This window comes from Eurosta solidaginis, chromosome 1 (assembly GCF_040869045.1).
Source record: "Eurosta solidaginis isolate ZX-2024a chromosome 1, ASM4086904v1, whole genome shotgun sequence".
NCBI lineage: Eukaryota > Metazoa > Arthropoda > Insecta > Diptera > Tephritidae > Eurosta > Eurosta solidaginis.
The window spans coordinates 275521095-275545845 of NC_090319.1; the positions used below are offsets into that span (position 1 = coordinate 275521095).

General features: G+C 37.6%; 2 protein-coding genes across 10 annotated transcripts in view; both read right to left on the minus strand.

The window, feature by feature from the left end:
• The window catches only part of LOC137237334 (glutamyl aminopeptidase), a 152890-nt gene extending 137467 nt beyond the window's left edge, over positions 1 to 15423 (minus strand). For 2 of the 8 annotated variants that reach the window (XM_067760856.1, XM_067760854.1), the window contains exon 1: positions 15273 to 15423. Coding sequence is in view for 1 of the 8 variants with exons in the window: in XM_067760850.1 (XP_067616951.1) it covers positions 14993 to 15007 (15 nt within the window). In the remaining 7 variants the exon portion in view is untranslated. Of the gene's footprint in view, positions 1 to 11972; positions 12101 to 14992; positions 15023 to 15096 lie in introns of those variants that run through there. The other 6 variants (XM_067760855.1, XM_067760853.1, XM_067760851.1 and 3 more) reach the window with 5 other exon arrangements.
• LOC137237337 (uncharacterized) overlaps positions 1 to 24751 on the minus strand; it is an 84537-nt gene that overhangs the window by 41547 nt on the left and 18239 nt on the right. For both annotated transcript variants that reach the window (XM_067760862.1, XM_067760863.1), the window contains exon 3: positions 17836 to 18212. In XM_067760862.1, coding sequence (XP_067616963.1) covers positions 17836 to 18212 — 377 coding nt within the window. The remainder of the gene's footprint in view (positions 1 to 17835; positions 18213 to 24751) is intronic.

The following is a 24751-nucleotide window of genomic DNA, read 5'->3' on the forward strand; positions in this document are numbered from 1 at the left end:
TTGGTGTTAAGTATATTTGATCCTTCATTTGGTATTATACATATAAGTCGAATTGCTTGTTGATGCTTAATACTAGGTTCAAACACACACCAAATTGCCAATTTATACTACTTGGGCTATTTATTACGCAATTTGTCATATAATAAATTGTAATAATAAATTGCCAATTTAAAAAAAATTGCGTAATAAATTGTTTCAAACTGCAAATGCAACCTTGCAAAGTGTGTTTATTGATTAGATTTAAACGTCAGCTAAGCACGGCTGAACTATATGGTTGGCTCATCTCATCAGCTGATTTTATGTCTTTCATTTCACTGGAGTAGGGATAGTCAAAAGAAGATGGCAAACTCAAAATGAAACCAAAACCTTGAACACATTTTCTTACAACACACAAAAATTTCAAAGTTTTATGTTCTCATTCCATTTCATTCGCCTAATACCAACACGCACATTTTGACAGTCTGAACAAAGGTATGTTCTTGCTGTATAGATGAGCCAACCAGCTATCAAATTACTATTGTGTAAGCTAAATCGAGTTGTATGAACGGCACTCAATTCAAATCGAAATTTCCTCAATTTATTTTTCTGTTTGAACATAGTATAAGTCTTATATTTTTTTATGATTTTAAATGTTATGGCGTTGTGGTCTGAATTTTGTATCGACATCGACGCGCCATTCAACAATACAAGTCTCTCTGAGGCAATGGTCATGTCTACAATTGACGTGGAAGATATGCCATGACGGTTAGCGTTGAATATGGTTACGTTCCCTGGTTACAGACTGCTATACTTCTAGATGAAATCATGTTTGCTATCAAAGTACCACGTTCGTTATCATTATTTGAGCCCCATGAGGTGTGCCATCCGTTAAAGTCGCCTCCAAGTAGCTGCAGCTAAGACGCTGTTTTCTCGAGAAAATTGCTGATTGAGGCCATTGTGTTAAATTTGTCTACTACGGGCTCCACGTAAGCGATTCCAGCGAATGACTGGCGATTGTCAACATGAAGCCTTATGACACTTACATTTGGCGTTGAAAACTGGGACATGCCCAAAGATATACCTATAGACTCTTTCACTAAAATGCAAGCTTTGGCTCTTCTGTTCTCTGCAGGAAATTTAAAAGTTAAGATACCACTTGTAGAGCTAATTGTAGTATCTTTTTATATTGGCGGTTCGATGCATAATGCCATATCTATAGAGTGGGACGTAAATATTGTAGTAGCTCTTTGTATGCAGTATACTGCTGACATTGATTTGTATGCTTTTTAGGGGCTTAACACCCATAATCGGTCCGTGCGTTAATACGCTGTTGAATTGCTTTGAGTTGCGAGAAATATTTAACACTGTCGCGGAATGTTTTACATCAACTTTGTCTTTGATGATTCATTTCGCTCTAAGCAATTGAAACATTTTAGCTTTACGCAATCTTTGTCAAAGGGGCAATTCCCGAATTGGTGGTCTTTGCTGGCGCAGTGGGAGCAGGGTGTGCTTTCAGAAGTATATTTACTCTTGGTGTGTCGAAATTGGAGACATCGGAAACATCGTAGAAAGGCACTAAAGTCGGATACGTTAACACGCAGATAGCCAATGTTAAGACGCTCAGACACAAGCATTGTTTTACGGACCAGGGGACTTACTTCAAGGACAGCATTGAACATAAAATCAGGATTACGGCGATTTCGCTTAACAAAGCGCAGTTTTATATCGCTGTCTTCCATCATGGCTGAGCCTACATTGGGGTTTTGATTTCTGATAATCGGAAAGAGTTCCTCTACTTGCACTTCTTTCGATATTCCTTTTATAATCACTAATGTCCTTCTAGTTTTTGCATTCTCTGCACTAATGTCAGACACATTTGATAACTTATTCATTGTTGTATCGCGTTGCTCTAAGTTGCCGAAGTCGATTCTAACTTTGTTATTTGACACAGGGACTATTTTTAATGGAGCAAAGTTGATATCTTTTAATGATACACTTTTTTTAAGGCTATTTAACAAAGTCGAGTGATTTTGATTATCCTTAGTGGAGCTGATTACAATTGCTGGATTGCATTTTTTATCTCCTGATTTGGCGACATTTGCATAACTTGCATTAGGGGACTCATTGTTTGAATTCAAAGGTTGTATTAGCAGTGAGAACTCCTCTCTTATTGTGGCACGTATATTGACCGAGGTGTTAGCAGGATCATCATTTTTTTCATTTAGCAAAAGAGCTTCAATGGTGGGGATGAGAGCCATGAGCTTGGCTGTTTGATTGATTACGCCAGTTTTTATTTTTCTCTTAACATTGCCGAAATAAATAAGCTTACGCTCCACGTCGATCTCGGCGAACTTGAGAAGCTGAACTTAAGTTCTACGCCCTTTCCAGCTGACGCGAAACAGAGCTTACGTTTCACGCTCCTATTTCTGACAGTTTTCCTGTTCCACTGCTAACCCGACAATTTGTATTGTTGATGTTTGTGTATATGTTACTTTTACATGGGCTTCTTTTTGTAGAAATGTTTTATTTTGAACTTATTTGGTTGAATTCGCTTACCCCTAGAACTGGGACAAGAACAGTCTAGATATACATGTAACAAAATCATTTTTTACATTTTGTAAACTTTAGAAATTTTACCTTGCTTTGGATATGAAAGAAAACACGTCTGACAAGTACGAGTGTTGCCAACTGTACCTCGTTAGGGTTAAGGAAGTTTAATTAGCCCTTAACTGGTCGTATGTGGTTTTGAAATAGTTGAAGGCTTTTAAAAATTAATTTAAATTCATATAAGTCACACTACAGCGCTGTCGGTACAAGTGCGGCTCCCAACTGTCCCATTCTGCATACGATTAGCACAAGTTCGGTGACAGTCATCAAACTACTAGTACGAAACCGTTACTTTGTGTGACTGTCTCTGATTTTTTTCCGCATAGAGAGCTTTTTCTTATTATGCATTTCAGTTTACGCATACAATTGAATGTCCGGATAATGAGAAAATATCTCCACTTAACGACTTTTTTCGTCCACTACAAAATTTTGGATCGTTAAAACCAAACCAGTCTGCAGATATCGCAATCGTATGTACATATACATATGTTCTGTAATGATATACATTAGAAACGGCGGGATATGTTCCATAAGTTTGTCCTATAATTGTGATGGGACTGATGATAAGAGCTCCTCCTATCTAATGCCGAGACCCCATGTAATAGCTGGTATTTTTTCAGCTTACTCATGTACTTTGCGGCGCTAAGACGCTGATAATAGAATCGACTTGGTCGAGAACAGTAAGAGCCGCAAAGGAGGTTTGAGGAAAGCCGGCGTTCGCTGTGTATTGGGAGCTATCCCAGAACATCGTGTTCTAAGAAACTATCTTTTGCAAGAGATACCGTGTTAAGTCTCAACTATATCTTTATTTGACAGACGCAGCAAAACCACTCTCTTCGGCCATATTTTTATTCGGGACCTCCTCGGATTCAATATAATATGTATGGGTCATGCCGGAACGAGCAGCTTCAAACATTACAATATGTGAGCGAAATGATACAAATTAAATCCATTTACACTGAAAAGACAGACCTTGGTTGGGAAAAAACCCGGAGCTACACCAGTACGTTAATCTGGCTTCACGTATAAGCGTTAATGGAGGCGGTCTCGCATTCATCACCAATCATACCGTGTAGTGTTATATATTTGGCTTGAAGTAGGCCCAGAACCTTACAACGCCAAGATATATCTGTTTGGTCAGGCGATGTCAATCCTGAACTCGTAGATCTCTGCCCGAATGGACACCTGCTACTTCAGTGGGATATCAGTGGCCAAAATCGTAAAATTTCTTCAACGACCTCAGACGTTCCTACCCGAACAAATAGACCACGCGGCGTTCAGCTCCGTGCAAGTGGCGACCTTGCACCAGTGGCAGGTAATTATTAAAGCTCGCCAGATATTTTCATCGTTACAACCGGAATCATTTACATCTTAAGAACTGCAGCCCCTCTATCAGTGTTTGTAAGTTCTGTCGAGTTAGAAAAAACTAGCGAGCTAACAGACGCAAACATAATCATAAACATGACGTGTATGTGCGTCAATCAGAATTAACGCCACAAAGGTTAAAAAATGGTAACGAAGCCTTCGGAAATAGTACCAGGGGGAAAAAACTTCCCCGAGGCAGAAGGTACCAGCTCTAGAGCGTACCGTCTTCAATCCCTCAAAGGTCTACTTTATTCGTAACACTGGGCAGCCTTCGGTTAGAATTTTGGCCCTTACAACAACATCGACAACAACAACAGGAGTTCCGAAAGTTTCCTTCTGCTGAAAAATGGCAAATGGCAAAGGTCATCTCGTACCTAGGCGACTCATATCGTCCGATAGCGGAAATATCGTTAGCTCCCTCACTTCACTGCTAGTCTTTGGATATTTATTCATCAGCAAGCACTGTTTTAATTTTTTGCTACATATATATATTATATATGTGCAAAATTTAGTAAGAACATCCGAGCTGAAGTCACAAGAGTACATAGTAAATTTTGCTGGCAGAGCGCTTTCGTCATTCTTTATTATCTTTAAGTTAATTAGAAAGTCAATTAGTAGTGAGCATAGGTTGACGGTTGACTTGTGTAATAAGTGTAGTGAAATAGGCCACGAATAGCAATAAAACGGGAGTACCTACATATATACGCAAATATGTATATAGATATGCATATTAGGATGGATCTAATCACACCGCACAATTTTTTGCAATACCTACAAATGAAGTGGGCCGTTGCCGTGGTGTGGTGGTAGCGTGCTTCGCCTACCACACCGAAGATCTTGGGATCAAGCCGCGGGCAAGGAACATAAAAATGTTAAAAACAAGTTTTTTCAATTAGAAACAACTTTTTTCATGCGGGGTCGCCCTCGGAAGTGATTTAACATACACTCCAAGTGTGCAAATGCCGTTCGGAGTCGACGTTAAACATCCAGGTCCCGTCCCGCCAATTTGTAGGAGAAATTAAAAGGAGCACGATGCAAATTGAAAGGGTAGCCCGACCTAGAATATCGTCGGAGATTATTGCACCTTGCATTTATTCATTTATAATAAATGAAGTTTTTACATCCAGTACTAATATCAGATAAAGTTCTCTGCTGCGAAATAAAGCTTATACTACTTTTTTCTCTAGCATCTGAAAGTTGTTGCTGGAAAGCTCAGAGCGAGCTTGGAGGTAAGATAAGGATAAGTTGTATGTTGAAAGACATTTACACTATTTGAATCTACTATCATTTTATTGAGGAAGATCTAGTTGTTAAGCTTATTTTTTTCGGTCTAATTAGCTAGCCTATAGAGCAGAAAATTTACGCCTACTTTCAAATAAGTGTTATGTGTAGGCGCGCCCACTAATAAGCTTTCATTTTTAATCAAACAATATATGTACATATATTTGTACTTAAAGCCCAATACAATAGTCATTAGACTGGGTCGGTTTATTAACCGATATCGCGACATCGATTTTTCGATAAGATTTGGGCGCAGGAAAAAAAGTTCCACTATGCATACCCAAAAATATAATTTTCGAGCCCGCGAAATTTCATTATTTTTGTTACTTTTTTTCGACTTTAATTTTTAAGGTTTTTTTCATGACCTACTAAAAAAATTTTCATCTGATTTTAAAATTTTTATGTATACCCTGTCCGACCAAAAAATGGCAGCTTAAAACGTTGGCGTTAACAGTTTTTTGATACAAAAAAAAAAATATATTTTTAGTAGGACCTGAAAAAACCTTAAAAATAAAAGTCGAAAAAGAGTAAAAAAATAAAATAAAATTTTGCAGGCTCCAAAATTATTTTTTTGGGTATGCGTAGTGGAACTTTTTTTCCTGAGCCCAAATCGTATCGAAAAATTGATGGCGCGATATCGGTTAACTTTCGTCCATACAAACCGACCCACCCTAATAGTCGCGCAGTTGCCAAGAAAAGTAAACAATTAGGTATTTGTTTAGAAATTGTGTCATTATTTTGTTTGCATCAACACTTATGTTTTTTGGATTACCGACTATATGTATATCTTTTTCCAAAAACTATTATGTCCTAATTTTTCGAAAAGCGTGGCATACACAAACTGCATACGATATGAGCTTTGCACCTTTATAAAATGTACAAATTCATTTACCTACTATTGTGTTTGAAACCGAGTTGTAGTGATGGCCGCGTCACTACGTTTATTGCTGTCAATAAAGACTGAGTACAGTAAAAATTCTAATAAGAGACACCTTAATTAGACAGGTAGCAAAATGAAATGAATATTCAGGTATTCTCATCCCGTTGACGTTTTCCCTTATTCTGATAAGTTCGGTATGCATATTTTAGAGGGTTGTCTATCATATCTAACTGCCTTTGAGTTGTTCTATGATGGGAGTATATTTTAATATATGTTCAGAAATATAAAAACCAGTACTGTATAAAATTGTACTCGTATATACACTGACAATTTTTTTTTTCTTTTTAAAAAATAAAAATTCAATTTTTAAATGTTGATAAGCTCAAATGTTTTAATATGTATATCGATTCCTTAAAACATTTCGTAGTAAGCATTGGTTGATATTTATTTCAATTGTTATTTTCATTAATATGTCGTTCAGGTCATCTCCACAATTTTTTTGCGATACGTGATTTATTACTGGAGCTTTAGCTTCCAATTTTTGGTGAAAAACTGAGTCTAAAAAGAGCGGAGCTACGCCCATTTCTTTAACTTTTGATTCGATGTTGCTGGCGACTGAAATGTTAGTCCAAATACAATATTTGAACGAGTTAGCTTCACTAATATCTCATCTAGGTAGATGCAATGTTTCAGAAACTGCTCCGGCCTTAACTCAGAAATGAATTAGACCACGAAAGAGTACTTCAGGCTGCAGCTGTGAGGAATTTCATGATGTTCAACTTCGAGACATAGGTAGCGAGATATTTGCGAAGAACTAAACATTGCGACCACGGCTCTCGAACATCTCAATAAGCGCACATGCGACCTATCATGACTTTTGATACCATTACCATAATGTCAAAATAATCAAGTTTCTGAGTCATATCAAATTCCAAGGTCAAACTCTTAAATAGCTGGAGTGATTTTAATTTTCCTAAAGTATCAATTTTGAACACAATTTTTTTTCAGCCATAATATTTTTGAAAAGTTTTTAGTTGTCAATTTATTAGTGTAAATTAGTTTTTTATACCGAAGTGCTCGTTCGTCATATGAAGGTGCCTATGCTTTGCACTTGCATATGAAAATCAAAAACATTCATATGAGTTTTATTTATATGTAAAAGCATACGGGCCTGCGTGCTTTGAATTTTTTTTTTATATTTGAAGTGTAAGTTTGTGTCTGTGCCTATGATTCGGCGCGAAACAAAGTCAAACGTGCTATAAGGGTATAGGGGTTGAGTGGCTCTGTTAATAACAATATAATCCGCTACCAGAATTTTTTAGACAAAAAGACTAACATAACTTTGTATTCCCAAACAAAATATAGACAGAGCGTTGCAAAAAATTTATTTCTTTAAAGAATTTATATGAAAACAGAAGCAATAAAAAGTTATTACTTTTTTAATACACGTAAATACTGGCAAACAGAGCTGCCAAAAAAGTGAGGTTATGTTGTCGACATCACCTTTATGATTGCAATATGGGCAGGTAGCTTCTTTAAGATCAAAATTTGTTCGAGGCTTGATGCAGCTCTTTCGTGAATGAACCACACTCCAAATTTAACTACATGCGTCTTGAATCCAAAGTTGTTCACGATGATTGTGACACTAAAAGAGGTTTCACTGTATATCAATGTATGTTAAAAAGCAACATACTTAATGACGGAAACCAGTTTTGTAGTGCTCATTTTCAACGACCACCACCTCGCTTGGAGTTCATCATCATGTTCACCGGCCTCTCAAGACACGAACGGCCATCACCTGAAGTAGGTATACACGTTTAACGAAAGAAAGTGATACGTTAACCGAAGTGGGACCGCTTTTCTACGGTCTCACCAAACAATTTCATTTCATTTCAATTCGATTTTGTTGCTACTTTGTATTTTACTTCCACGTCAAGCTTCATTTGTGCGTTTAATAATTGCATGCAAATTTTCTTGTATAAATTTAGTCTATATGGCTGTGTGTCTGTTCGTCTGTTTGTTTGGAAATTTTATGTATGTCGATGTATGTAAGTCCCACGCTTTGATTGTTTACGCGTTCAGCTAATTGTAGATGAAGAATACGCCCATGAAAATACTTAAACTCTCAAAAATATAAGAACACCTTCAATCTTCAAATTCATAGCTTAAGTAAATATTTACTTTTACATATTAAACCACACGACTGTCATGACGTCTGATTGTACTACTGGGTACGCAATCTCAGTTTCTGCGCATTATCTGGGTAACGTTAGAAACGGAATATTCAATTCGGACAGTCTGACATACTTACTCATAAGGCCACTCTTTTCTAATGACGACCGCAGGACTGGAATGCCCGTACTTTAATATAGAAGGTTCCACGGACCCCACACCCTTATAGGATATACGAACCTCTTGATGTCTCCTACAATGGTCATGAAAATAAGATTTTAGTTGTTTCGTTGTTTCAGGAAGCGAGATATTTTCCAATGCGTGTGCGTCCTTATCTTTTTCAAAGCGAAACTCCATATCTCTTATCAGCCGTATATGCAGGTGCTGGCATAGGACATATTCGACGCAGATAACGATCCCAGCTTTGATAATGCAGAAAGGGCATGGAACAAGTATCTAGAGAGATAAGTTTAAAAAGTTGCTAAGGGCATCTAATCGGTTCTGGCGTAAAACAATCTTGATTTAAAAACGTGAAAGTCTTTGGCGTCATGATCAATGGGATACATAGCCATCTGCAGTTAGACTGCAGAAGAGTTCTCCAATCGACTTCAACACTTAAACATTGAAAGCAATTTTCGTCCTTAAAAATGCAACTAATCAGTAGGAGCATATTGCTCTCTCACTTCGTAAGTGGGCTCGCAAAAATGCCTTATTCAATAGGAAAGCCGCTCCGCGTCGTTAAAGAAGCAGGATGCTTATAGGGCCAGGTTGTCTACCGTTTTTTATGCCGCAGAAAAGAAATGTTAGAAAACATAAACGTGAGAAGCAATGTGTGCGAGGAGGCTTATTAAGAATAATTACCACAATTTATTAGGTTAAGGTGGCAACGTTCAAGTGTGGTTCGAATTCCTCTGAGACATATGGACACCCTGCTGACTGAGGTGAGGATCGTGATTTATAACAGTTATTTTTATTGCTAAATATCAAAATATTCCCATCCCAGATATTGAAGTCTAAGTTCCAGTATACGAATACGATGAATTGAGGAAGATAAAAAGCGTGCATATCTTTTGATAAGAAATAGATCGTGGGATACATTATTACCAACTTTTACTTTACTCCAAACAGAACAGACTACTGCGCGTCGACAACTGCAACCTGTGCAAGCATTATCCCAACAATTCTTTCAAGAGATGGCTGGGTAAGGGACGTTTTAAAGATCGTTGACTGGTTCACGGTTAAATCGAAGTTGGACGTTAAAGATTGTGTGGCTTTTCTATCGGCAACAAAATGTTTAAACGTCCCATCATTTTAGCGTTTTCCAAGTAGGAAATCAGATGCTAGCCAGTGCTTTCCAAAAAAAAAAAAATTTACAGAATATTTTAGCTCGCATAGGTATAACTAAACCAGAAGTTTGCACGAAATTCTTAGTTCTGCCGGTTACCTGTGGCCTGGGCCTGTATGAATGGGTTCGAGTTAGTTCTGCAAATGCTCCGTCAATACTACCTCTTGCAGAGTAACGATAATTTTCTGGCAGGAAAGGGATAGCACCTTGTCTGCCTAAAACTAGTTACTAGTTTTACCAAGGCTAATCTATCAGTTGTAGTTGGTATTTTGACTGCTCACTGTCCAATGGGAGTACATACGCTGGAAATCTCTTTCTGCTGCAATTGCATGGAGGATGACGAAGTGGTATCATAGAGTTAGATTATGTTTGAATGTCAGAATCGTTTGTCAACTCGGCAGCAGTATTTTGGGCTCATCCCAATTTGCTATCCAGATGGTGTATCCAGGGTCGACATTGGTCTTATACGAAATAACACCATTGCTATGCAACGATTCTCACATCACTGTTCCTATATGTGGAACCACAACAGACGTTCATCCCGTCCATGTGAGCTACCAGTGAACCTAAGCTAACCTATAGGGAAGTTACATGAAAACCATTTTCACCAAATTCGGTTTGGAGACAACCCGCTTTCGGCGTTGTGCTATCTTCAGTGTAATTTTTGTTTCGTTCCGATCCGCTGTTGTCGTTTGTCTTATATTTATATTTCGTAGGTATTCCAGCAGGTATTGTCAAGTTCGATGTTTGGTCATCGAGAAACTAGGGTAGTTGCCACTGAGCAACTGGTGTGGTAAGCTGAGGCAGGTAGAAATCAGTAATTTTAGTCGTTTGATATTTTTTGTGTGTTTGTTGATTTGATTCGTTTACTGTTTTGCATTTATTAGTTGCTGCGTATTTGTCTGTTTTATCCAAACCAAATTTGACATGAGATGACCTTAATTAATACAAGAATTAGATGATTTAACAGCACGTAGAACAGGTGACTGTGTGCTGCTTTGTTAGAATTTGATTTCCTTGCAAAGTTTAAAAGGCAATGCATAAACCATCAACCGCGTCAAAAATGAAAATAACTTCTTCCTCTGCTTCCATTGGCGGGTTCCGTTAGGAATACCTTTTTGGCCGAAACATCATCTTTAATTCTTGGGCAGCGAAGCTTCTCATTAAACTTTCTGCGGTACCCGCCGTTGTGGACTTCTAGAGGCATGTAGATCTTTCGAAAAACATTTCGCAACAGTTACTTCTTCTGAGGAACATAATAAAAATACCTGTTTTGACGAAAAATTTGAGTCTTGCGGCGAATGGGAGTCATTATGTCTGAAAACGGTTTCGGTATCCTTCTTGACCGTCCATTGAATTTTTAAAATCCTCTGACTCAGCTAACGTGGAAGAGTACTAATAGTAAACGCTACAAGGCCTTCAAGTGCCAATCAAGAAGAGCACGACAATTCTCTGGGTCTATAATTTTTGCTGCTATTGTATACTATACAGTATTTTTGCAATGTTTTTTGTTTACCCAAGAAAGCCTGTTAATAGGGATGTGTGAAATAGGTATGTCGTGTTGCAAGTACTTATGTCAATACGTAAGCATCAGTTTGATGACTCAATAAAGCATAATTGTTTTTAGTCGGTTTTTGTTGTGGGCGTTTTTTTTACCACAACAACCTCTTCGTAAACTTAGAGAGCAATCAAAAGTACACAGAGATGAATATCTTAAGCAATTGCTACATACTAACTATGAGTACTGAGATTAAAATAATAGCAACAACAACAATAGCGAATTATTCAATAGTACAACAACTGTTTGATGAATGGAACTTGACTGCTGCAGATACGACTTTTGTTGTTATTGTTGATGAGCTAAATAGCATTGTATGAGTTGTTGTTATTTTTTGCTTTCAAGCCTATTCTTCATCACTTGTTGCGCTTCATTTGTTATATTTTATAATGTATTTTGTTGTTGTTTTAGTTTATTGTTATTTTTGAAGTGAAGACTTCTTTAGCGACGGGAGGCATTTGTAACTTCATAGAGCGAAGACTATTTGACTTGGGTCAATAATATCAGAGCCACAAGGATCGAGATTTTGGAAGTTTTGGAAAGATAAGGAGACCCCGTCACAACTGTAAGTTTATTTGACTTTGACCAATGATATTTGGTGTAAGCACTATTGTAAAAGTGGGCAGTGGAATATATTTAAGACTAGATTTTATTGCGAATTTTGCATTCAATACAGATCTAGGGAATAATTATTTTAAAAAAATTTAAATTTGAATCGTAATATGAAGGCAAGTTATTGCTATCAAATATTATTCACTTCTACCAGGTGTGAACTGAATACGTACCTATACAGCAGCGAGCAGAAATATAGCACTACCAACTTTTATGAAATTTCGTCAGGCAATTCAACTTTTATTTTTTTTCATATTCGATATATTAAGAAAAAACTTATATGAATGTGTAGCCAAAACTATGAAAATCAATCTCAAAAATGTTTTAGCAATCCCTTGTATTATCGTTTTGCTTATTTGTCCATTTTAGTTGCTGCAATATTCGCAATAATTTACAACGATAAAAAATCACATTTACTTTCTTCTCTAATTCTTTTAAGCTTGCAATTCAGGTTTTTCAAACCATATTTACTTGAGCAAAAGCCAATGCAAAAAACCTTTCGCCGATGGATAAAAACAAACTTCATAACCAAAAAATATATTTACAATATTTTTCGTGTTTGCAACAACACTCAAACACCATGTCGAGTAGAGTACTGTCCAAAGTACTACTCAATGGCAAGAGTTATTTTGATTGAATAGGTAAAGTTCTTCACAGTTTCGAATTTATATACGTTAAGAGTGACGTGGCTGTCATCGCATAGAAGAGCGGAATAGCCTTGCATTAAGCCTCTTATACCGAGCTTTACTGCACCTGTACGCAGCTCGTCCCTGTAGGCAGCGACTTTCTTTCAAACTTGCCTAGTGGCACTGGGCACACTATCTTCACTGTTAAAAGGTTATGGTTCTGTATTTGGACCCCGCTCTGGGACACTGGTGCTATGTCTTCTGTCAATCACAACGTGATCAATTTTGTTTCGTTGCGAATTTACAAATTGCGAAACCCTGAATTTACAAACTGCAAAACAATTAATCTCTGCCTTGCCCACCAAGCATGGCGGGGAAATCAATGTTTGTCTCTTAGGATTTCTCAAAGAAAGAGCCCTTTTTCACGTCGTTTACATCATCTATTAAGCCGTAGGGGCAAATTAACGTTACATTGGAAAAATACGCTTCATTTCATCAACAGTACAAGCTCCTATTGCATTTCTGCCTAGCCTCGTTCATCGGGTTTCCTAAATGGCAGTAATTTCAAACATTACTACACGAGAACCAAACCAGCAGGCTAACTATAAATTCTTCTGCAAGAGTCCCGGCATGCACTCAAATTATCAGTGGAAAAAAAAATTTCTTTTGCGTGGCGGGTCCTGAGCTCAGCGTGAAACTTGGGCATGTATCTTTGATTTTAGCTACCTTTCACGAAAGGTATGCCTTACCGTAATGATGCAGACCCCGGCGTGATGTTTATTCACAGCCTGCATGACGGTCTTCGACAGCGATGTAGCTTTTGCCTTAACGAGATTATTAAGCAGCTGGGTAACAACCACCTGCTTTGAAAAGAGTGTAGAGACTCCACGTACAAGCCTTCGAAATAATGCTTAAAACGTTTGCCGTGTTGATAATCAGAAACATGAATTTCATCCGTGTTTTGTACTGCTTTTCATTGGAAATCGATTTCAACGTGGCAAGTGTTAAGCTCGTGCGAGCCGTTACCATTTAGATGGCGCAGCCGCACTCCACTTTGAGCAGACTTTTGTGAACTCCTAAGTTGAGTGAGCCGAAGTCTATGCTCGTGATGCAATATATCTCTACCGCTATACTGCATATATATTTATATATACTATACTGTCACCCGGGTTGATTACCGCATCATGCACTTAGAATGCTCAGTTTGTCCAGGGTATACTTTCGAGGACATTTGGGGCGTTATTGAGCATAGCTGCTCTACTGGGACTGCTAGCTGTCGGTTTGGCATTACATCTAGATATATTGGGTATTGCGAGTGAAAGCACATGGTGGAAGTTCAGGCGGCAGGAATAACCGTCTGAGCATATCTTTTGTTCGAGTCCTGCTCACATGAAATTAAGGCACTTGCTTTTAGAAATGTTTCCATTACTTCTATTAAGCTATCAGATAGCTGAAAATAGGCTGAGCTCAACAAAACTTTCAATATAACTTATCCTTAACCGTTTAAATTGATATGGCCGTCCAAAAAGGTGCGGCAGTTCATTGCTATGCTAACTGGCGCCAATTGCTAACACCAAGGGAATTTAAATTATTTCCACCTGATCCGCCTAACGGAGTGCACCACCACCCAACTTCTTCCTCTATTGCCTAGGCGGGTTCCGAAAAGAATAACTTTCTGGCCGGAGCAACATCTTTCCTCCGCACAACATGACCTTGCAAGCGTAGCTGTTGTGCATTAATTCGCTGGCCCATGTTGATTTTTGCATATACCTGTGGCTGTAGCGATTTGGGGACTCCGCTGGCCACCTCTGATCTGCTCTTACATAGATGCGCCTCGAGCAAGCGCTGGGCGGACATCACCTCTTGCAGGGTAGCAGGATCCTTCTGGTCTGAAGTGGATGGCTCACTAACGCTTATCTATCATTATGGAGGTTTTAACAGGACACTGTCCAATTGGTATTCATAAGGTACATCTCAGTATACTGGAAACCCCTTTCTGATGCAGCTGTAAGGGGGATGATGGGGTCACTTCATGTTTGAATGTTCAGCTTTTGTCAGAATTAGCCGAAATCATTTCGGTCTGGAGCCTTGGATCTCTGGAGGATTTATCCAAAGTTGGATCGGCCTCTTTCGAAACTGTATCTCTAAGTAGATATAGCTTACGTTACCGTTCTTTTATGTGGTATTATGCTGTCCAAGTGAGCTTCTCCTAACAGGGCAATTTAAATGTCAAATTTGTTGAGGTTTAGATATCTTTGATAATGTTTTTTTGTTATTAAACTTTAATATTTTATGAAGATACAAAAAGTGAACAGAACTAAACGTAGGTACGTGAGATAGCTAACCCTACCAAAGAAAGATCTCTTGAGGCATCTTAATATTTTTTTTTCTTTTTTAATAAGAAGTGTATTCTCCCTAGTTAAAATTCGAATTCGATTCATCACATTTCTAATCCTTTTTATATGTTTTTTAATATGTTTTGCCATTATGCAGAAATTATTCAACTACAAATTTGGTTTCTTAAGATTGATAATCTGAAAGCCGCTAAAACACTAATTCGCACACACTAAAGCCACAGGCATCGATTTCTTATATGAAACTGGCAGTATCTTAGAGCGTAGCTAATATAAGTTGGCCAAAAAGGCACTTCGCCAGTGATCAATAACATTACACTTTGTTGTTGTTTTTATAATCAATTGATCGCTTAGAAGAGCAAAAGTCGCACCGCGGCCTGTATTATTACTTTAATAAAAATGTTAATGCATTATACAACAGCTGATTGATATATATATATATGTATCCATATGTATTATGCGTTGAGTACCACAATAGCCTTAATTGCTATACCAATTTAAAACAAAAAAATGTTATTCACGTAGTCACGATTTTTATTTTTTCATAAGTAATTTGCACTATGAGAATTATAAAATAATGCAGGTTTGTTGTTCATTCACTTTTCCACTTAACGCATCCGCACTACACAACCGGCTTGCACAAATTCCCGTATTCAACTAACTGAAGTATGGCTCAAAATGATGATGGAATTCTAATTGTGAATGCAATACGTAAAAGCCATTCATTCAACCATCAAGTTACCGATGTAAGTTGTTGCTGCATATAATAAACCAGTAAGGTAGTCTAAATTCGGGTGAAACCGAACATTATACCCAGCTGTACACTTGAAATGCTGTTGTTGTTTGTTTTGTGTGCTTAATAGTGTTACAAGGCTACGCAATAATAAATATACATATGGTTCTATTCTGAACAAATTTTTCTTCGAGTTATGGCTCCCGAAACATAGAAAATTGCTTAGTCATAAAAGGGGCGGTGCCACGCCCATATTTTTAAATTTGAAGTTTTTCCTATTTATTGTTATAAATCCACTTGGGAAATGAAACGCCATTGATATACAGCTCTTTTTTGCAAAGATATAGCTTATTTTATTCGTCCACGACCCTTTTAAAAATCTTTTATATAAAAGTGGGCGTGGTCCTTAACCGATTTCGTTAATTTTTCTTCAAATCATTCCTTATAGTAAAGGAAACGTCTCTGCCTAATTTTGTTATAATAAGTTTAACTATTTCTTTTTATGATTAATAATATATGTAAAATTGATTTTACCACAAGTGGGCGGTGCCACGCCCATTTTAAATTTCAACATTCTAGGTGTATTATTTGCTAAATTATCAGGTTTTTTGTTTTTTTCCAAAATGTTATGTATATAAAAAGTGGGCGTGGTTATCATCCGATTTCGTTCATTTTCAAGACCAATCTATTCTGGGTCCAGATTAGCTCGTGTACCAAATTTGGTGAAGATATCTTAATATTTACTCCAGTTGTCGTGTTAACGGACAGACGGACGGATATGGCTCAATCAAATTTTTTTCGATACTGATGATTTTGATATATGGAATTCTATATCTATCTTGATTCCTTTATACCTGTACAACCAACTGTTATCCAATCAAATTTAGTCTACAAGTACAGCTGTGTATAAAAAAAACTGGTCTTTGACAACTTAAGCTTGAATGGTTTGCTGTTTGATTTGAGAGGTAGCACCAAGGAGGTAAGCTTGTGAGTTAGTTGAGAATGACACTGGCATGTAAGCTTATTAAGCATCTCTGCAGCTGGGTAAGTATTTGTATTGTGGAGAAAATTTTAATGATATGCATACGAGTTTTACTGTTTTTACTCTCTCCGAACTCAAATTCCTTGCATACCCGTTTTTTATTATTTTTACTACTTTTTTCTTTGACTCTTACTCGATAATGATACAAAAGCAATAGAGGTGAAAAGCGTCTTATCAGAATTTGTATAACTGTAGATGACTCATTTTTGCTCTATCTATACAGAGGATCTCAACTAAGTTCAATACATAAAGTCTGCGGTTTTCATTTTTTTATAACTCGTGAACCAGGTATTCTCTACTAACTTTTTGTTAGCAAAATACGAGTAACATTTCTAGTGCCAGAAGCCATCGATGCCTACATTTTCCTCGCTTGATATAGTCAGCTCCTGGACTTCTTACCATCCCTGAAACACAATTATTGGCCTAGTAATAGTATTACAGATACTAAGATTAGAATAAAGCTCATCACTATACCTCCATAAATCTTCCAGAGAACTTTTCTCTCGAACACTCGCAGAGCCATCTTATTTTCTCTCCACAACGTCCATAATTCCGAGCCATACATCATGACAGATATGACTAGCGACTTTTAGAGCATGGCTTCGTGGAGAGAGGAATATGTTTTCCATTTGCCTACCCATTTCAAAGTATGTAGCATTTGGTGACAAGCGTTATTCTCCGATTGATTTTTCAGCTGTCAAAGTTTGCGCTGTTATACCAACATTAACAGATAGACGAAAACCTTCACAGCCTCGAATTTATATCTGACAAAAGTCACGAGGCTGCCAAGGTGCGAACGAGCCAACTATTTCTTGGATGACAGCAGGTACGTCGCCTTGTCCTCATTTACCGGAATACCTACTTTTTTGCCTTTTTATGCTGGGGTTTGCCGCGAACAGCAAAAAGTTACACTCTCCCTCCGACTCTCGAACTTATATAGTATATTTTAAGCGGAGGTCGTAGAAATAGAGGGAGGAAATCCGTACTGTGGAATGCATATACTCAGACAGCAAAACATCCCTCATCGCACTGGATTCAATAAGGCAGTCGACAACTTTACGAAGGCACTACACGAAGCAGCAAGCCCATCTGCAAGTATACTTATTTAGGTACCAGGTGTCAGTTTGTATGATTGCAATAAAAAATCGGTTCACCTTGAATCTGGTATAGAATTTTAGGCAGAATGGGGACTTTGCATTAAAAAATAGCGCTTGAACGCTATATGAGCCTAGTTTACGGCATTTTGTGAATTATAATCGAAGAAATTACAAAAACACTCACCTTTCCTCCCCTTTTCCCTCATCGTTGTACACACTCATGTACATGCCAGTCAGACCACTCAGTTGGCAAGTAAATTGAATATTAACCACATATGGAGTGCTCATGCGCAGCAGTTCTTCCAACTCAATTATCAACAGTTCACGCTCAGGACTCAAATAAAACTTTTTGACACGAATACGAATGTAAAATGCCATAACATTTAATATACTGACACTATCAATATGAAGATCCTTAGCATGCAGTACAACCAAATTAGTGGGAGCATTAACTTCAATTTGTATCGTTACATAACCTTCACAAGTTTTTGTTTCAAAATCGGGATGCCAATAGAGGCGATATTTGACAGGGCGTATATCGGTCGGTAGGCGGTAAATAATCTGAAAGTATAAATAAAAGTTGAATGTGATCAGAGTTTTGGTAAATAACAAAGTGTCTACCCGGTTTTAAAAAAGTATCCGGCTCTAAAAAGTATCTGGATCCGACAAAGTAATTGGTTCTGAAAACGTAAACGATTCTAAAGAGTACCTAGTTCTAAAAAGTGCTCGGATCAGAAGTTTTTTTTTAACAAATAAAAACAGCAATTCCAGGCATTTACTTATTGGAGTTAGGCCTATCGACTTCGACGGCGCCCAAAATATGTTTAACCCAGCTTCAGATATAAACATAGAAAGATTCTTCAAGCTATTTGGCTGTCATCCGAACCAAAAACACACAACTAAATCATCCATGATGCGATAGGATACATACCTAGAATATTTTAGATGTGCGCATAATCCGAGGACCTAACATCGACTGGGACTATTATCTCATCAAAGCCAAAATACTGCAACGAATTTACTTGCAAATCCTCTTATTTGCAATCATCTGCTAAGTTCGAATCACTAAGCTGTTGAATAAATAACTCCAATATGTAATAATGCAAAATGACCTTTATTAAAGTACTTCACAATAACACTCAAACTGTGCAACGAATAGCTTGCTTAATAACCAAACGTATTGATAGCTCAAATGAAACTCTACTATTCAAAATAATACTGCTCTTGCTCGCTAGATAGCGTCTTAGTCGAAACTGCTTGACAACTCAAATCAAACTGAATTCCAGCGCCTCTACAATTGCCGCCTTTTATACTCTCGGATTTCAACGTTCGCATCTTCTAGGCGCTTCCAGAATCTATTAGTCCAGCAGCTCTCAAACTTCTCAGCTGTAACTACAATTGCACGATGTTATAGTTTTTCTCATTGCATACTTTCATGAGTATCTCAGATATATGCATGTGTTTGTGCATTGACTCTCCGCTGCTCGTATACGTACATGGTACATATGTGTAGACGCAATTATTGTTTCGTTTATGTAGATACATAATGATTGATCTATGGATGTGAATTCACGTCACTGCTTAGCATCGGCTTGGAGACGATAGCATCACTCAGTGCTGCTAACATTCGTTACAATACGAACCCACCTCTGCGCTGCTAAAATAAAGGAATGAAAAATACAACGAAAGTAAGACGTAAGGCTGCAATCGTAACAGACTTCCAATAATTTTGCAACCCGACTCACACACCTGCTTTCTAAGAGCACAAGTCAACTCGACGGTTGGCACGAGCACTTCGTACCGCCGCCGAGGAAAAAATTGATTACCGATGCCACGAAAACCAACTGGTACGATAAAGGTTGCCGAGTTGCAATTGAAAGAAAAGACGCTGCCTACAGGGCCACGTTAAAAGCAAGCGCAAAAAGAAGAGTGTGTGAACGCTACCGCAAGCTAAAAAAGGTAGCCGGACGCTTTTATAGGAAGAAAAAAGCAGATACGTAACTTTCATCGTATCTTTAAATCGAGTTTATTTTAAAGATCTTGTATTGGGTATATTTTTAATATAACTAACAAAAAACTTACAAAAAATTTTCGTTCGGACATTTATAATAAAAGCTTATACGATTTATGATACTATCAATTACTAGAGTGCTTTCTAACATGAGTAGATTACAATACCCCCTTTCAATCTAATAATTGTAGTTCCAATCTTAAGTCTTCAAAACGTGCATGTCCAAGAGATTTTGTAAAAATATCAGCAATCTGTTTTTCTGTGCGAATGGGCACGATATCCAGCGAACCCTCAGCTACATAGTCCTTTATGAAATGATGTTTAACATCAATATGTTTTGAACGTTTTGATTCAGTGTTTTTGGCCATAAAAATACAACCTTGATTGTCTTCGAACATTTTTACTGCTTTTCTTTTGTCCATAACACCCATATCATTTAAAATTCCTTTCAGCCATATTGCTTCAGATGGAGCGGCACTAAGTGCGATGTATTCTGCTTCACTCGACGATTTAGCTACTGTAATTTGTTTCTTACCATGAAACACAGTTCCCAAAAACTTTAAATATATATCCGCTCACCGACTTTCTATCGTTTATGTCTGATGCCCAATCAGCATCACAATAACCAATAAGCACGCCATCATCTTTACTTCTCTTAAAACACAACTTAAGATTTTTGGTTCCTTTGATGTACCGAAGTATCCTCTTTAATGCTTTCCATTGAGATTCGGTTGGACTGCTTTGAAAACGACTCATATAACCAACTTGGTAACATACATCGGGACGAACAGACAACATAAGATACATTAAGCTGCCGAGTAACTCCCGGTATGGTAGTTTTGTTGTTTCCATATTGGATTCCAAAATCTGAAGACCTTTTTCTGCAGGAGTTCTAGTTTGAGTTGCATTCCTCCATACAAAATTTGTGCAATATTTTATCAATATTAAATCCTTGTGACCTTGTGATCCTTGGAGTAATTGTAGTCGATTTTCATTCCCAAAAAATGTTTGAGCTCACCAGAATCTGACATCTCAAATTTACCTGAAAGTTTTTGTTTTAAATTTGAAATATCTGTTAAATCATTTCCGGCAATTAGTAGGTCATCATATAATAATAAATAAATAATGGTTTTCCTTTAATTCTAATGTACTTACAAGCAATAGTCATGCTTGGATCTCTCGAAATCTATTTCTAATAAAACCTTGTTAATATGTTCATTCCAGCAACGAGAACTTTGTTTAAGACCATATAGCGATTTCTGCAACTTGCACATTTCATCGCTAGTTACTTTCATACCTTCTGGAACTACCATATAAATATCTTCTTTTAACGTTCCATATAGAAATGCTGTCTTCACATCCAATTGATGAAAATGAAAGTAATTTTGAACACCTACTGCTAAAATAGTCCGAATAGTTGATAAATTTGCAACTGGGGCAAAAGTCTCTTCATAATTAATCCCATATTTTTGTAAAAGACCTTTTACCACTAAACGTGCTTTGAACCGTGAAGGATTTCCGTTTTCATCTTCCTTTATATGAAAAAACCCATTTAGACTTTAATGGCTTGACCAGAGCTGGCCTTTTTACGATCTTCCATACCTTATTTTTAGTTATCGATTGGAGTTCTTCTTCAATCGCATCTATCCACTTTTTACAGTCAATTCTTTTATGAATCTCATGAAATGCAGTAGGAACATCATCTGTCATTAATACAGTATTGTAACTAAAATAACTCATAACTCTTTGTGCCAAACGCTCACTACGTCTTGGCTGGAATGATGTATCTTCTTATATTCCTTCTTCTTCATTTTCAAACTCGTCGTTCACTTCATCTGACAATTTTTCTTCAGGATTGAAATGGTCCTTTGCATTAGTTGATATATCTAATACCTGTTCCCCTTCTTGTCCATTAATACATATTGACAGTAACTGTGGAGATTCTGCATCAGAAATCTGAAATGGATTTACAGATTCATTAAACTTAACATCTCTTGCAATAAATGTCTTTCGGGTATTTTGATCCCAAATCCTGTAGCCATTAGAAGCATATCCAATCATTACTACTTCACAACTTTTCTGATCAAGTTTACTTCTCCTTTGCTCCGGAATCAATGAATATGATTTACATCCAAAAACCCGCAGCTTATCCAAGTTAGGCGTTTGTCCATACCACAACTCTGCAGGGGTCATTTTGTTATTCAAAGCTTTTTTGCGCTTCGATTAGTTCAGTAAGTAGAAGTTAACGCAGCTTCCCCCCATAAAAGCTTTGGGTAATTTGCTTCAACAAGCAGGATACGGATCTTTTCAACTAAACTTCTGTTAAACCGTTCCGCGACACCATTTTGTTGAGGTGTGTATGCCACTGTATCTTTAATTTGAATTTTTTTTTGTTGACAATATTTTATCTGATCCGATGAATAATATTCCCCACCTTTATCACATCTTAGTGTTAAACCTAGCTGTTACTAGTGCCTCGTATTCCTTAAATTTATAGGTTACCTCAATTTTCCTTCGAATTAAATAAATCATGGTAAAATGTGTGTAATCGTCTATAAGTGAAACAAAATATCTATAACAATCATTCGTAGTTGGAGTAATAGGACCACAGACGTCACTATGAATTCTTTCCAGTGGTCTTTGACTCTGTTCCCTCTTTCCATCAAAACTTTCCCTACATTGTTTGCCCTTGATGCAAATATCGCATTGCCCAAACGACTTTGCTGTTGAATACCTATAACAGCGCCTGATTTATATGACCAAGTCTTCTATGCCAGACCTTACTTTCTTCAGATGTACATAAATTGGCTCTACGATTACTCACATAGATCTTGAATAGATATAGATTTTCCTCTAATTTGGCTGCCGGAATTTGTTTCCCAAATTTTTTAATTATAGCTGCTTCTTGATTAAAATTTATTCCAAGACCAGCATTAGCTAATTTTCTAACCGAAATAAGATTATCGCGTAACTCGGGAAATAGAGAAATGTCACCGTATTCTTCAGCAACTAGAACTTCACCGTTTTTGGCAACGTAATATGTATTGCAGTTGGGAGTGGCTTTAATACGCTAAAATGTTTCTTTACATTTACTAAATGATCATTGGATCCTGAATCGAGCATAAACGTTACTTCATTTCCCTTTGCACTGTCATTTTCACATTTCGCTGTAAAACTTTTATGTTCGCTGCCACATTCTTCAACACTGAGGAATTTAACAGCTTTGCCATTATTCCACGCACAATTAGCTTCAGATTTAGCTTTCTGGCTGCAATATGCTTTCTTGTGGCCGCGTTTACCACAATTATAACACTTGCCATTAAATCTCCAGCTTTTACCTTGCTTTATTGCAAATGCGGCTGGACTTTTTGCTTTACCTTCACTAACTTCTTCTCGATCTAACCTCTTACGCTCGTCTGCAAGTAATCGTTGTTTCACAGTCTGAAGAGTTAGCTCATTTTCTTTCATGTTTTCTAACGCCGTTACTAGTGTATCAAAACTATTTGGAAGTGTAATGAAGAGCTGCGATACTAAATCACTTTCAGCTAGAATGGCTCCAGCTATCTTAAGTTGCCTTACCAGATTATCAAACTCCAGAAAATGATCATTCAATATACCATCTTCTGACAATTTTAATCGAGCTAACTGCTTCCGGATTAATGTTTGGTTTGAACCTGACTTCGAAGCAAAAATATCTTCCAGCGCCTGCCACATATCCCTTGCCGTATGTTTGTCCTTTACATATTCTAAATAATCATCTGAAATACAGTCAACTAATATTGCTTTCATTCGTTTACACTTTTTCTGGAATTTTGCCACCTCATCCGCGTTGTCGTTGCTTGGAGCTTCACCAATCACAGCTTCCAATACGTCAGTTGAATCCAAGTACATTTTGAGGCGGAAGCTCCAGTTTTCGTATCCAATGCCCTTGAATTAAAAAATACCAAACGGCATATCCTTGCGTTGGTCGCCCATAACCTTTTATCGTATCTTTAAATCGAGTTTATTTCAACATATTAACTAACAAAAAACTTACAAAAAATTTTCGTTCAGACATTTATAATAAAAGCTTATACGATTTATGATACTATCAATTACTAGAGTGCTTTCTAACATGAGTAGATTACAATAGTAACACCCGCACATTTTAGCAAAAAAATTGGCGACAGACGGAAGGTTTTGAATCCGGAGCAAACTCCTGTAAGAACAAAAACAGCGACCTTGTAACCGATGTGTGTTGTGATAGCGATGTACCGCACAGGGATGATTAACCCGATTGCGCATTCGATGATGATGGAACGAAGTTAGTTTATCATTAACCAGATTAAAAACCAAAAAAAAAACAAGGCAGTGGGCGCTGATGGAGGTTTTCAAGTCCGGCGGCGTGAAGTTGGTAAGGGGCATGCACCAGATTCTTTGTAAAATATGGTCGTACGAATGCATGCCCGACGATTGGAATCTAAATGTGTTTAAGTGGTGTATTGAAGGCCACCGGGAATCGGCCAACTAGACCTTATCAGTGTGGCTTCTTACTTACTTACTTAATTGGCGCTTAACCGTCTAAACGGTTATGGCCGTCCAACAAGGCGCGCCAGTCGCTCCTTCGCTCCGCCAACCGGCGCCAATTGGTCACAACAAGGGAGTTTAAATCGTTTTCCACCTGGTCCTTCCAACGGAGTGGGGGCCGCCCTCTACCTCTGCTTCCATAGGCGGGTTCAGATAGAAACACTTTCTTGGCCGGAGCATCATCTTTCATTCGCATAACATGGCCTAGCCAGCGCAGCCGCTGCGTTTTAATTCGCTGGACTATGTTGATGTCTGCGTATAGCTCGTACAGCTCATCATTAAATCTTCTTCGGTACTCGCCATCGCCAACGCGTAGAGGTCCATAAATCTTTCGAAGAACTTTTCTCTCGAACACTCCCAAAGCCGCTTCATCTGCTGTTGTCATAGTCCATGCTTCTGCCACATATAGCATGACGGGTACATAAGTGACTTGTAGAGTATGATTTTCGTTCGCCGAGAGAGGACTTTACTTTTCAATTGCCTACCTAGTCCAAAGTAGCATTTATTGGCAAGATTGATTCTT